The sequence below is a fragment of the Eubalaena glacialis genome, chromosome 4, assembly GCF_028564815.1.
Source record: "Eubalaena glacialis isolate mEubGla1 chromosome 4, mEubGla1.1.hap2.+ XY, whole genome shotgun sequence".
In the NCBI taxonomy this organism is placed as follows: Eukaryota; Metazoa; Chordata; class Mammalia; order Artiodactyla; family Balaenidae; genus Eubalaena; species Eubalaena glacialis.
Window position 1 is genome coordinate 55,606,653 of NC_083719.1, and position 15,168 is coordinate 55,621,820.

The 15,168-nt window shown below is 41.7% G+C and overlaps 2 protein-coding genes across 5 annotated transcripts in view; both read left to right on the plus strand.

Annotated features, from left to right (window-relative positions):
* The window catches only part of RAD17 (RAD17 checkpoint clamp loader component), a 29,336-nt gene extending 25,284 nt beyond the window's left edge, over positions 1 to 4,052 (plus strand). For both annotated transcript variants that reach the window (XM_061187878.1, XM_061187879.1), the window contains exons 16-17: positions 1,125 to 1,182; positions 3,342 to 4,052. In XM_061187878.1, coding sequence (XP_061043861.1) covers positions 1,125 to 1,182; positions 3,342 to 3,606 — 323 coding nt within the window. In that variant the 3' untranslated portion in view covers positions 3,607 to 4,052. The remainder of the gene's footprint in view (positions 1 to 1,124; positions 1,183 to 3,341) is intronic.
* A 516-nt stretch (positions 4,053 to 4,568) lies between these two features.
* MARVELD2 (MARVEL domain containing 2) overlaps positions 4,569 to 15,168 on the plus strand; it is a 28,180-nt gene continuing 17,580 nt past the window's right edge. Inside the window, exons 1-4 of one of the 3 annotated variants that reach the window (XM_061187880.1) lie at positions 4,569 to 4,712; positions 7,918 to 8,274; positions 8,680 to 9,843; positions 11,958 to 11,993. In XM_061187880.1, the coding sequence (XP_061043863.1) occupies positions 8,695 to 9,843; positions 11,958 to 11,993 (1,185 nt within the window). In that variant the 5' untranslated portion in view covers positions 4,569 to 4,712; positions 7,918 to 8,274; positions 8,680 to 8,694. The remainder of the gene's footprint in view (positions 4,713 to 7,917; positions 8,275 to 8,679; positions 9,844 to 11,957; positions 11,994 to 15,168) is intronic. The other 2 variants (XM_061187882.1, XM_061187881.1) reach the window with 2 other exon arrangements.

Consider the following 15,168-nt stretch of genomic DNA (forward strand, 5'->3'; position numbering starts at 1 on the left):
TCCCTTTACTTCTTTTATTTTATTTTATTTTTTAAATTTATTTATTTCATTTATTTATTTTTGACTGTGTTTGGTCTTCATTGCTGCACACGGGCTTTCTCTAGTTGCGGCGAGCAGGGGCTACTCTTTGTTGTGATGCGTGGGCTTCTCATTGTGGTGGCTTCTCTTGTTGTGGAGCACGGGCTCTAGGCGCATGGACTTCAGTAGTTGTGGCACGTGGGCTCAGTAGTTGTGGCTTGCGGGCTCTAGAGCACAGGCTCAGTAGTTGTGGCACACGGGCTTAGTTGCTCTGTGGCATGTGGGAACTTCCCAGACCAGGGCTTGAACCTGTGTCCTCTGCATTGGCAGATGGATTCTTAACCACTGTGCCACCAGGGAAGTCCAACACTACCTGCTTTCTGTCTATGAATTTGACCACCCTAGGTACCCACTTAAGTGCAACCATACAATATTTGTCTTTTTGTGACTGGCTTATTTCATTTAGCATGTCATCAGGGTTTATCCATGTTATAGCATGTGTCAGAATTTCCTTCCTTTTTAAGGCTGGATAATATTACATTGTATATATTTACCACATTTTGTTTATCCATTCATCTGTTTTTGGACACTTAAGTTTCTTCCACTTTTTTTTTTTTTTAAACACCATTATTGGAGTATAATTGCTTTACAATGGTGTGTTAGTTTCTGCTGTATAACAAAGTGAATCAGCTATACGTATACATATATGCTTCCATTTTTTGACTGTTATGAATAATGTTGTTATAAATATGGATATACAGATGTTTCTTCAAGATCTTGCTTTCAATTCTTTTGGGTGTATACCCAGAAGTGGAATTGCTAGATCATATAGTAATTCTGTTTTTAATTTTTTGAGGAACTACCTTACGATTTTCCACAGCAGCTACACCATTTTATATTTCTACAGCTTTCTCCACGTCCTTGTCAAACCTTGTTGTTTTATGGGGTGTTTTGATAATAGCCATCTTAGGGGTATGGAATAGTATCTCATGGTTTTGGTTTGCATTTTCCTAACAATTTGTGACTTTAAGCATCTTTTCATGTGCTTTTTGGCCATTCTTCTTTGGAGAAATGTCTATTTAAAGCTTTTTAAAAATCTCTTTTAGCTCAGATTTCTTTTATCCAAGATATTGGAAGACTTCCTCTGAAGCGACACTTTGGAAGGTAAGCTGATCATTTTAATTTTCGAAGAGCTGTTACTGAAATAACCACCAAATACCTTATGTATTTATTCATTATACAGTCAATAAATGTTATCTGTAAAGACCAAGAAATACATGTTGTACCAGTGATCAGAGACCATGTGATTGCATTGTAGACCCATCTATTATATATATTACATGTAACAGCTATTTTCACCATCTCAGAATGGACTGTTAGGCTAAATAGAATCATTGAATCACAGAGGCAGAGGAATCTTTAAAATCCTTGAGTTCAAATTTTGCATAGATGAAAACCCCTTTTCAGCTTTCATGCCAAGAGGTGTTCTTAGCCTATATTTGGAGACTGCAGTAATCAGGAACTACCTCAAAAGAGCACTGTCTTTTTTATTTCTTTATCACAGAAAATTCAGACAAATAAAAAAATATATAGATATAGAGAGATAAATCTACGTCTGTACTGTTCATTCCATTGCAAAATGGCTTCTGGCCTAATATCAGTGATTAACACAGTGCTTGTAGTTCATTTCTACTTGGCTTATTTGTAAGGTCAAATTATGCACTCAGGTATTCTAAAAAAGGTTAAAAAGTGCTTGCTTCCTGGTTGCAAGGATAAAAGTAAATGATAGAAATGGCATCTATTACCCCTTCTACTAGTTCTCCTATTCCTGGTCCCAAATGGAAAACTTGCTTATCTGGGCTTTTTTTTCCTCTGCCTTCATAGATTCAGGAAAGGCCTTTGTAGTGTTAATGGTTTCTTCCTTATAATGTCTTAGCTATTGGGAGCCCATCTTTCCTTTTACAGAAATACAGTGATGGATGGATCTTACAGCATCGTCCCACTGGGATGTGATCAGGGCTCAGACCTTTTATAAACTTCCCTTTTCTCCTCACTTCCCTCTAAATCAAAGGAGGACCAGCTGTTTTCACTGGCTCCTTTCCCCACAAGATTATGACATCAAAATCAAGGGAAGACCATTGTCTTCTATTGTCTTTTTTCTCCTAAGATGTAATTAAAAGAATGGGAGTCACTGTTTTATTATTGGTTCAGCTACTTGATCTGAATTGGGAGGCAGGATTTGTCAGTGCTACTTATGACAATGACTAGTACTGTTGTCTTTCATTTATAGTGACCATTTTAACATTAGTGACCATTTTAACATTATCTTTGATTTATATTGATAATATTGAATATTAATACTTAAACTTAACATTTAATATTGCTATTTAATAGCTGCATAATTTCCTATAATTGAACCTACACCTTGTTTTGTTTTGTTTATTTATTATTTTTGGCTGCATTGGGTCTTAGTTGTGGCACATAGGATCTTTCGTTACAGCGCGAGGGCTTCTCTCTAGTTGTGGCACGTGGGCTTCTCTCTAGTTGTGGCGCACAGGCTTAGTTGCCCCGTGGCATCTTAGTTCCCCGACCAGGGTTCAAACCCGCATCCCCTGTGTTGGAAGGCTGATTCTTAACCACTGGACCACAAGGGAAGTCCTCCTACACCTTGGTTTTGTACATTTAGCTTGTTTCCAGCTTTTGTTGTCACAGCCTTCCTTGAAGCTAAATCATCATGCATATCAAATACTATTTATGTAGGATGAATTCCTAGAAATAAAATTGCTGGATCAATGGATATACACCTTTCCTCTGTATTGCCAGATTGCTTCCAAGAATATTTTGCCAATCTTATGCCCACTTAACAGTGTTTCAGCATGTTCTTTTCTCCTCTTACCACCACTGGGTTTTATTATTTTAAAAGGTCTTTACCAGTTTGAAAGATGACAATATTATTTTAATTTCCATTTTAAAATTACAAATTAGGTTGAGCAATTTATTTAGTAACCATTCTTCTGTAAGCTATCTGTACATGTTTTATGTCTGTTTTCCTATTCCATTTAATTCTTTCTTTTTTTAAGAACTCTTTACTAAAGATATTAATTAACTTGGTTGTATTATAAGTTGTAATGATTTATTCAGTTTGTCATTTACTTTTTAGTTTTGTTTATATTGTTAAATAAACCGGACCACCTGGCTAAACAGCACAAGGAAGGTAACTGAGAGACTACAGGAGAGGGCTTCATAAACACCACACTCATGGTGTAACTTAAAGGAATCCCCTCCTTTGATTATTATTAATGCCTGTGTTACGAATCTGGCAGATTGAAAATGGAAGCCCTGACTGACAGGGAGCATGGAATGATAGACCTGGACAGTGGAGATGAAGCCCAGCCTAGTGGAGGGCAGCCTGCAGAGGAAGCGCTGGGTGAACGCACTCAAACAGCTGAACCTGAAACCTGGTCTCTTCCTTTGAGTCAGGATAGTGGGAGTGAACTGCCTGCCAGCCAGCCTCAGCCCTTTTCAGCCCAGAGAGACATGGAAGAAGAAGACATGATAATAGAAGACTATGAGAGTGATGAGACATAGAAAGCAGCCTGCCCATGAGATTGTTACTTGACAGATTCATATTCGTTTTATTCAGTGGTACTTGAACAGAGATAATAGACTTTTCAGGTGAATTAGTTTGTTAATTCTTCACTCTTGTAGTATTTCAGCACAGAGAACTGATTTCTGTCATGTTGAAGTAAATAGAAGATCAAACCTTCAAATAATCTCTTAATCTTTTTCTCTAGTATTTATTTAGTCTTGTGAGTGGTGTTGGGAGAGGTCAGTGTGTATGAAATGTGTTTGAACATTATGCCAAATATCAGAAAATGTGAAGGAATAATTCAGAATACAGAAACTCTGTGGGTTGTAAATAAGAATTATAAAACAGTTTAGGATGCAATTAAGAGTGTAAATAAACTTTGTGCCTTATTCACAATTTCTCTCTGGTCTCTAGCTTCTTCAGATACCATTTTTATATGTTGTACAGTGGAATATTTTAGATACTTTCTGGAAACTATTTACATAATTTATATCAAAATTAAAATGTTGAATTTGTTTTGTTTTGTTTTGTTTCTCCTGTCTTTCAATGATTCTTAACACGCACGGTCTTCCATGTGTCACTGGGCATAGTATGCAAGTCTCCTTCATCCAGTGCCAAACTTTTTCAAAAATAGAAAGGAAGGGGATTGCAACCTTGCGAAGAAAACTTTCCGGAGGGTTTGCTCTCACCCTTAACGACCTTTCCAGAGCTCTCCTAGCTGTTGCCCTGAGGTGCGGTGGGGGTGGGGGTGGGGGTGAGGGCACCGACCCGCCCGGGCCCCAGGCGGGAGTCCGGGCCTGACAAAGCCGGACAGGGCGAAGTTCATCTCGCCCCGGCCCCGCCCCCGGCGCCCAATCCCGGTTTCAGAGCCGCGGGCGGCGGGCGCGCACTTCCCGGCGGCTGCGCAGGTGAGCGGAGCGCCAGGGGTGGGGCCCACGTGACCGGGACGTGGGCGGGGAGGGGCCGTCGGACCCCGGGGAGGGGCCGCTTGACCCCAGGCAGGCGCGCGGCGGGGAGGGAGCCCTCGGCGTCCCTCGGTCCCTAGGAGCGGCGCGCTCGCTGCGCGGCCGGCTACTACGTGCGCCCGAGGCCGGGCGCCGGCGCGGTAAGGGGTGCGGGGCCCCGGGGAGAACGGGGGCCTGGGAGGCCGGAGGGCCCCTTGACCAGCCAGGTTTCATTCGGCGGACACAGGTGCCGGGCGAGACGCGCCCATCCCAAGTCGCGAAGCCGCGGTCCTTCCGGGCGCGGGGTTATCCAGACCTGGGCACGTCCGGCCCGACTTAGTTCCGGCCACTTTGGGGACAGTCTCGGGAGATGAAGAGTGTATTTTCCCTCTGACGCGGAGACGCGCACCTGGGTGGGCAGAGCTGAGGACTGAGCGAGGTTGGTGGGTCGGGGGCGTAGCGCCGAGCCGCGGCCTGGGGAGGGACCCCCGACGAGGATGCTCTGTATTCCCGGGCACTCGCTCGAGGGTTCAGTTCAGAGCGCAGGGGATTTCCCATCCCCCTGGAAACCCAGAAACGTCTGAAATCGGCCCCTTTCTCGGGGCCAGCAAAACTTTAAAGCCAGGTTAGTGGTGATTCTGTTGGTGTAAAGGTGACCAACTGGATTCCTATAACACTTGGCTGGGGAGAACCATTTCTCCTCCCACCGCTTTGACTTTCGGAGATTTGTGTGCCAACAGAATGGAGTAGGGCCCCGGGGGCTGGAACAAAACAAAGACTCTCTCTGCCTCAGCGTGCTGATTCTAAGTGGACTCTCAGTGACACCCTGAGAGATGCTAGGGGTATCCAGACATTGAAATGTGGTAAACTACAACTGACTATTATTCCCTTCCAAAATTACATAATTTGCTATTCCACAATTCTTCAAATTTGTAATTTTGGCTTTTTATTTAAACACTGATAAGGTGATCTAATTCAAATAAGCCACATTTCACAGGTGAGCATGAATTAAATCCATTATAGTGAAGCATACTTTTGCCAGTGAGTTAAATTAAGCAACCGGTATCCTTTAAATGCCTGTATATCAAAGATATTGAAGGATATGTAAAACTTGCTAAAGTTATTTGTTGTGCTTTTGCCTCTACTATTTTTAGGAAAATGTATTTCAAGAATTATACTAGTACTATGCATTCCTAGAATTTAAATGTTTTTAGACAACAGATAAAGCGATGAAAGACAAAAAAATAACTACTAATTGCTATCATTGTAGAAATTTTTTTCTATACTAAATTTTTTCTCCTACTTTGCACTGGGCACCATGCTGGGACTCACAGTTAATTCTCTAAAATTGGAGTGGCCCATTAGAAGACCCTAGAATTTAGACCTCTTCTCCATCTCCACCCAGTACCCAGGTGCTTGCGTTTAGTCTGTGGTAGTATATACCCTTCTGTGGGTAGACTGCCTACTTGATATCTTTACCTGGACTTCTAACAGGTATCTCAGGCTCTCTTCAGGCTGCTTCTCCTAGGACTAAGCTGGAGGGTTGGAGAAATGTTGCAGATGAAATGATCTGGTGTCTGGGATTTGCTTTAAAGTAATCTATTGACAAAAGGAATAAGGTAGAGGGTATAGACGAAACAAGATTGGTCATAAATTGATAATTATTGAAAGTGGTTGATGGGCACATAAGGGCTCATAATACTGTTCTTTCCACTTTTTATTGTGTTTGGAAATTTCTAAAATAAAAATTTTTAATTCCCTGAACATAGAGTTTAACCTCTTCTTGCTATCTTCGTTGCTACCACCATGGTCCATTGGATTACAGTTGGACAACACAGGTTTGAATTGCAGGGGTCCACTTATATGCGTTTTTTTTTTTTCAATAAATATGTACTGCAGTGCTGCGTGGTCTGCAATTGGTTGAATCCGTGGATTCGGGACCACAACTACATATTACCGACTATAAAGTTACACTTGGGTTTTTGACTGCGAAGAGAGTTGGTGCCCCTAACCCCTATGTTGGTCAAGGGTCAACTGTATTTCAGTGGCCTCCTAGCCAGTCTCCCTCTTTTCACCCTTTTCTCCTGGAATGTACTCTTAACAGAGCACCCAGGGTGATCCGGTTAAAATAAGTCATATCATGTCAGACCTCTACTGAAAATTTTCCAATGGCTTCTCACTCCCAATAGAAGCCTTAATCTTTCTAATGATTTTTATTTAATTATTTATTTTTAAAATTTATTTTATTTATTTGTTTATTTTTGGCTGCATTGGGTCTTCATTGCTGCGCGCAGGCTTTCTCTAGTTGTGGCAAGCAGGAGCTACTCTTCGTTGCGGTGCGCGGGCTTCTTATTGTGGTGTCTTCCCTTGTTGCGGACCACGGGCTCTAGGTGTGTGGGCTTCAGTAGTTGTGGCACGTAGGCTCAGGAGTTGTGGCTCAAGGGCTCTAGAGCACAGGCTCAGTAGTTGTGGCGCAGGGGCTTAGTTGCTCCGCGCATGTGGTATCTTCCCAGACCAGGGCTCAAACCCATGTCCCCTGCGTTGGCAGGCGGATTCTTAACCACTGCACCACCAGGGAAGTCCCTCTAATGATTTTTAAGCCCTAACGATTCAGATGGCCTCAATTCTGCTACTCACCCTCTCACTCACCCTGCTGCTGCCTCCATTCCTTAACAGTGCTCGAACATGCCAGGCACTCCCACTTTAAGGCTTTTACACTAGCTGTTCCATCTGTGTGGAACACTTACCCCTTATACCTGCCTGGCTTCCTCCCTCATCTCCTTCATTTCTATATTCAGATGTCACGTTCTCTCTGAAGACTTCCCTCGTCACTCTGTTTAAAATTATAACACCCTGTGCACACTGCACTTCTTATCCTCTTTATTAACTTTGTTCCTAGGCATCCGATACATTTCACTTGCTTTATCTATCATCTGTCACCCCCGCCCCACCACTGGAATTTAAGCTCCATGAAGGCAAGGATTTCCATTGGCTTTGTTCACTGATACATCTTCAGCAAGCCTGGTGCATGGCAGGCACTCGGTAAATACTTGTTGAGTGATAGATCTCCATTTTACAAAGTAAAACACAACAAAGCCTTAGGAATTTCTAAATTGTTCAACACCGTAAAGGTGGGATTACCAGCTTTAATTTTGAGACCTTTACAGTGCCAAGTACAATACCATGTGTCCAGCGAGTCTTCAGTAAATACTCATGAGCAATTTGAGGGAGAAAATCATTGTGCCTTAAACCTAGTAGTTATATTAGCAAATAGTTTCCTTTTTACATACATGTCCAGGTCATTGATTTCATGAAGGAAATCAACAGGTTTGATAAAAAGTGCTTTTTCTATGCTTTATTTTTCAGGTGGATTGAATACCCTGTAAGATACTTTTTGAGTCTTTCCATGGCAACAGCAAGTCACCTTTAAATAATTGCTCTGGAAAGAGTGATGTCCATGGCCATTGCTGCCGCTCTGTGCTGTACTTTCAGGGAATCTTAGCCTTTGGTGATTTTTTTTTTCTGAGAATTCAATTTTTTATATCTAGCATCAAGTGTTATACTATTAGAGTGGAAGAAGCAACTCCTGTAACGTGACTTCCCGAGTTAGAAAAGAAAGGGACTCTCCACTCCCTGTGTTTATCAGACTGCTTCTCCTGGGCCATTCCAAAGCAGACTTCAGTTAATGAAAGTGAAGAGTATTTGCTGACCCATCACATTTTGGTATGTTCAAACTCTTAAATATGTTGATTTAGATATTTGAGGAAAGGACTCTACTTGGAATGTGTTAGCATCCTGTATTATTAAATTTTAGTCTCATTTTTGGTTTTTTGCATTTTGTTGTTTATAGGGCTCATAGGTAAATTCAACTTATGTTTTAATCAAGAGCTAAGATTTAAAATTTTGATTGCCCTTAAAATCTCATAGAATGATTAGTAGATCCCTGGCTAACATAATTGTTACACATGTTTAAAGTGTACACAATTTATGTTGTCATTTTTATATATCATAATAATTAGATATGATCATGTTGGTTTCCTGAATATGATCATTTGCTACTAAGTGAATGAAACCGGCATCACTGAAAGGATAAATAAGCATAAGTGATAACTTTAATCTTGGCCCCAGGTGTGAACATCACAAATGTTGTCAAATGACGGAAGATCCAGGAATCGGGACAGGCGCTACGATGAGGTCCCAAGGGACTCAGACTATCAAGATGGCACCGTAAGAACCTTCCAGACTCTTCACGACAGTGAGCTGGCTGTGAGCGCTGATCCGTTGCCACCACCCCCTCTCCCATTACAGCCACCATTTGGCCCAGAATTCTACTCAAGTGACACAGAGGAACCGGCCGTAGCGCCAGATCTCAAGCCTGTAAGGCGCTTTGTCCCTGAGTCCTGGAAGAACTTCTTCAGAGGGAAGAAAAAGGACCCAGAGTGGGATAAGCCGGTGTCAGACATCAGATACATCTCCGATGGAGTGGAGTGTTCACCTCCAGCCTCTCCCGCAAGACCAAACCACTGTTCACCCCCCAACTCCTGCGAAGATCCTCAGGGTGGGTCAGAAGGCAGCTGTCGTTCCCGGAAAGAGGCCCAGGCAGTGTTTCCCCATGATCCCTACGGATCCCTAGGCCGACGCACACACACAGCCCGAACCTATAGTGAGAAGGTGGAGGAGTATCACCTGAGGTATTCCTACATGAAGTCATGGGCAGGCCTGCTGCGGATTCTGGGTGTGGTGGAGCTGCTGCTGGGGGCCGGTGTCTTCGCTTGTGTCACGGCGTACATTCACAAGGACAGCGAGTGGTATAACCTGTTCGGATATTCACAGCCCTATGGCATGGGAGGCGTTGGCGGCCTGGGCAGTATGTATGGGGGCTATTACTATAGTGGCCCCAAAACCCCTTTTGTGCTTGTGGTTGCTGGATTGGCTTGGATCACCACCATTATTATTCTGGTGCTTGGCATGTCCATGTATTATCGGACCATTCTTTTGGACTCAAATTGGTGGCCCCTAACTGAATTTGGGATTAACGTCTCCTTGTTTATCTTGTACATGGCTGCAGCCATAGTCTATGTGAACGATACCAACCGAGGTGGACTCTGCTACTATCCATTATTTAACACGCCAGTGAATGCAGCGTTCTGCCGGGTGGAAGGAGGACAGATAGCAGCGATGATCTTCCTCTTTGTCACCATGATTGTTTATCTCATTGGAGCTTTGGTTTGCCTGAAGTTATGGAGGCACGAGGCGGCTCGGAGACATAGGGAATACATGGAGCAACAGGAGGTAAGGGATTTCATGATCTTTGCTCTTTCTTTCTGTTTACTCCCTCCTTAAATATGTATAGTTCTCAAAACAAAGCTGTTGTTGTTTTTAAAGGTCTGAAGTTCAAAAGGCCCCACTCAGCATCTGACATGCTCTGACCAGGATAACGCACTCTGGTGTGTCATTTGTAGAATGTTGCAGGTAGACCCCAGATGTGTAATACAATATATAGTTTGTCGGTTGCAGTATTGTCTGTCCGATACTTAAGGGGAAAACAACTACTGAATTTCTACAAAGAAGAAATGATGATAATACCTGCATAAGATTATATAAAAGCCCTATTAAAAATATTTTTTTTGGAATGGTAGCAAAAATGTTAGAGTATGTTCTGCTAACTTCATTATTCCCTGAAATAAGTTGATGTTTTGCTTTCTTCTTCTAAGGAGGAGTGTATAGTAGAATTTCCTATGCCTCTGAAAATGTCAGTATTACCTTAAATATTTTCTTAATTTTAAGTCAACTGTACAGTGCATTTTTTTCCCCACTTTTCCAAAGACTTCCTAGGTACAATGGCACATGGTGTATATTGGGCAAAACTATAGCTAAAAATAAAATCCTTCCTTATATACTCAATAACCTATGTATTTACTCACTGACCTATGTATTTTTTTTTAATCTTATTCATAACAACAGCAAAAAACTTGACTAACTTTATAATAGGTACCTTATGTGTTCTACACGGAACCCCATACTCTAGTGTCATAAAATATATTTATCTTACTAGAACTTGACATAGATTCAAGTTGTTTCTAAAAATTTATCTCAGCACTGTAAGCATATTTTTTTTAAATTTATTTATTTAATTTATTTATTTTTGGCTGCATTGGGTCTTCGTTGCTGCGCGCAGGCTTTCTCTAGTTGAGTTGAGCGGGGGCTACTCTTTGTTGCGGTACGTGGGCTTCTCACTGCGGTGGCTTCTCTTGTTGTGGAGCGCAGGCTCACTAGTTGTGGCTCATGGGCTCTAGAGCGCAGGCTCAGTAGTTGTGGTGCACGGGCTTAGTTGCTCCACGGCATGTGGGATCTTCCTGGACCAGGGCTCAAAGCCATGTCCCCTGCATTGGCAGGCGGATTCTTAACCACTGAGCCACCTATTTTTTAAATTTACATCTGTGTATACAAAGTAAGGAACTTTAAATTCTAATCAGTGTGAAATCCAGATAGTGAAGCACACACTTCCTTATAATTTTATGTAAGTTTAATAACAACGGAGTTCTTAATATCATTTCAAATTCTACATGAATATGACTGTTATCAACAGTACTTTTATTTCTTTTCCTTTTCTCAACAAAAATTTGTTTTTATAAGACTTCGCATAACGGTTAATTAAACTTGAGTCACCTATGATTCCTGTTTGTGTGTTGCTATAACTTCCTAAATGTTAAAAGACATAATGGCGGGCTTCCCTGGTGGCGCAGTGGTTGAGAGTCTGCCTGCCAATGCAGGGGACACGGGTTAGAGCCCTGGTCTGGGAGGATCCCGCGTGCCGCGGAGCAGCTGGACCCGTGAGCCACAATTGCTGAGCCTGCGCGTCTGGAGCCTGTGCTCCGCAACAGAAGAGGCCGCGATAATGAGAGGCCCGCGCACCGCGATGAGGAGTGGCCCACACTTGCTGCAACTGGAGAGGGCCCTCGCACAGAAACGAAGACCCAGCACAGCCATAAATAAATAAATAAATAAATTTAAAAAAAAAAAAAAAAAGACATAATGGCATATAGCTTTTTTCTATTAATTTTATAATTTAACCATCCCAAACTCTTTAATCGTGCAAGGTAATAGGAACCAAGAATAAATAAAATCTCTAGGTAATTCAAAGCAACTCACATAAGAGTCACCACCATCTCCGTATTTCCAACTCTGCTCTCTGCTCCTGATTGACAGGGAATCACAGTTATCCCTGCTCCTCTGGTTCTCCACTGGCCCATCAAAACGTGGCCAAAAGAGTAGGAGGATCATCTGTACAGTAGAGACTCAACATCTGTAAAATTGAGATTGGGCTATAGATGCAAATGGACAAAAATATTTGCAAGGTAGCTTCACACACCTCTGAAAAGTCATTTTAACTCTTTTTGTTCCAGATAAGTGAGCCATCCTTGCCATCGAAAAGGAAAATGGTAAGAATAAAGTTCACATTATATTTTATCTCTAGATTTGTTAAACAATTTTCTCTCTTACCTGTTTATCTATACAGTAGATCATCTGTCTGTAAAAGTGTATCTATTGCATTAAGTTCATAATAGGACTTTCAGCTTTTTCCTTTCCTTTTTTTTTTTTATTCTTTTAAAAATTTTATTTATTTACATTTTGGCTGCGTTGGGTCTTCGTTGCTTGCGTGGGCTACCTCTAGTTGTGGCGAGTGGGGGCTACTCTTCGTTGCGGTGCGCGGGCTTCTCATTGCGGTGGCTTCTCTTGTTGTGCAGCACGGGCTCTAGGCATGCCGGCTTCAGTAGTTGTGGCGCACGGGCTCAGTAGTTCTGGCTCGTGGGCTCTAGAGCGCAGGCTCAGTAGTTGTGGCGCACGGGCTTAGTTGCTCCACGGCATGTGGGATCTTCCCGGCCCGGGGATCGAACCCGTGTCCCCTGCATTGGTAGGCGGATTCTTAACCACTGCACCACCAGGGAAGTCCCTCAGCTTTTTCCTAATACTAAGAGGAGCAGATCAGACAAGGTTATTTGTAGCATCTTTTAATTTTGTTAGATGAAGCTTCTACAAGTGAACCTAGTTGGTTCTCCTTACATATTTAAATTTAATTTTTTAAAAATTTTATTATTTATTTATTTATTTTTGGCTGCGTTGGGTCTTCGTTGCTGCACGCGGGCTTTCTCTAGTTGCGGTGAGCAGGGGCTACTCTTCATTGTGGTGCACAGGCTTCTCATTACGGTGGCTTCTCTTGTTGCAGAGCACAGGCTCTAGGCACACAGACTTCAGTAGTTGTGGCACATGGGTCTAGAGCACAGACTCAGTAGTTGTGGTGCACGGGCTTAGTTGCTCCGCAGCATGTGGGATCTTCCCAGACCAGGGATCGAACCCGTGTCGCCTGCATTGGCAGGCAGATTCTAAACCACTGCGCCACCAAGGAACTCCCTAATTTTTTTTTTTTTTTTTTTTTTTTTAATGAAGGTGATTCTCCCAAATTTTCTTCAGTCTCTTTAAAGTTCTTCCCCATTCTTTCCTATTCTTCTCACCTTGCTTTCAGATGCCAAATTTTGTTGTGTCGGGAAAGAAATCCCTGTTCCACCATTTACTTAACTGCGTGACAGTAGACAAGGTACTTAACCTTCCCAGGCCTTGGTTCCTTCATCTGTAAAACTGGAATAATAATAATTTCTACCTCACAAGATTGCTTGAGAAGATTAACTAAGATGCTGTTGTTATAATTATTTACATATATGTAATAATTTAATGTATTTTAATAATCATAATTTTACCTCATTGAAAAGTTCTTTTTTAAGATACTGGGCATTATTTCTAAGCAAGAAGTTAAGAATCCAACCTTTGGGTTTGTTTGTTTATCTGAAAACGGAGTATATTCCCTTGGATCAAAATTCAAAAGGGTCTCTCACACAAAGTCTTCTCTCACCCTGTACCATGGCTTTCCAGTTCTCCTGTGGAGGCAACCAGTGTTACCAGTATCCTGTGTGAGAGATATATACATATACACACATATATACACATACACATATATATATATTTGCTTTACTTCGTATTTTACACAAATGGTAGCATGCCACACATGCTGTTATGTCCCTTCTTTTTTTCACTTAATATATTTCTAAGGTAGTACACAGAAAATTTCTGCATTCTTGGTTTACAGCTACGTAGTGTTGCGTTTTATGGATGTACAATAATTTATCGTATATTAACGTTTCCAATCTCTCACTATTAAAAACAGTGCCACAGTGAATAACCTTATACATATAAGTAAATACTTCCTTCCATATATGTATTGGGTTGGCCAAAAAGTTTGTTTGGGTTTTTCCGTAAGATGATACAGAAAAACACGAACGAACTTTTTCACCAACCCAGTACAAGTACACCGGAAATGTAAATTCTGAGAAGTGAATTTCTGGATGAAAAGCAGCGTACATTTTTGTTTTGACTGCTAGATTGCCCAATAGAAGTTCTACCAATTCCCACCCCCAACAGCACTACAGGCTTCCTCACACCCTGACCAACACAGTGTCAGGAAATTTGTTAGCATCTATCAACCTGATAGGTGAAAACGGTACTAATGTAGTTATAATTTGCATGTCTCTTATCAGGAGTGAGGTTGAGCATTCTTCATATGTTATGTTTGCATTTTCTTCCCTATTAACTGTCTGTTCATATCCTGTCCAGATTTTTTATTGGGTTGCTAATTTGTATAAGTTCTTGGTTAAGTGCATTCGTTTTGAAAATACGTTTGATGAGGTTCTTTTTAACTTTATTCTCTATGTTGTAACATACAGATATTACTTGAAAATGTTTTGTTCATGCTGAAATATGGAATTTATTAAGTGGATGAACGACAGCCTCTCCAAGCGATCATAATTAATACATTGCTGTCATCATTAATTAATTCATTGAACAAACATGTGACAGGCTGTGGGCCAGTGATATGGATACAGCAATGGCATTATCTCCATTTTCCAGGGGCTTACAAATCTGGTGAAAAAGAAAAACACAGTTGAAAGATTAGTAGAGTGTGAGTGTGAGAGAGAGAGCAAGCCAGCAAGAAGTACAAAATTAACTTGCTTAGAGATTTGTGTTTCTATGACATCTCAGGAAATCAATTTATGAATGATAATGTCTCAAATTCAGCATTGTTAAATGCTGAATTTAACAGTGGTTTTTTTTTTTTTTTTTAAGATTCATTAAAAAATTTATTTGGTTGCACCAGATCTTAGCTGTGGCTCACTGGCTCCTTAGTTGTGGCATGTGAACTCTTAGTTGCGGCATGCATGTGGGATCTAGTTCCCTGACCAGGGATCGAACCCAGGCCCCCTGCATTGGGAGCACAGAGTCTTAGCCAGTGTGCCACCAGGGAAGTCCCTAGCCATGGTTTTTAAAGGGTCAGTTGCATTAAATGATTACTTTTTTTTTTTTTTTTAATGAAACCAATTATAGTCAACTTTTTTTTTTTTTTTCTTTTTTGGCTGTGTTGGGTCTTCATTGCTGTGCTCGGGCTTTCTCCAGTTGCGGCGAGCAGGGGTTTAGCAGTGCACGGGCTTCTCATTGCAGTGGCTTCTCTTGTTGCGGAGCATGGGCTCTGGGCACACAGGCTTCAGTAGTTGTGGCACACAGGCTCAG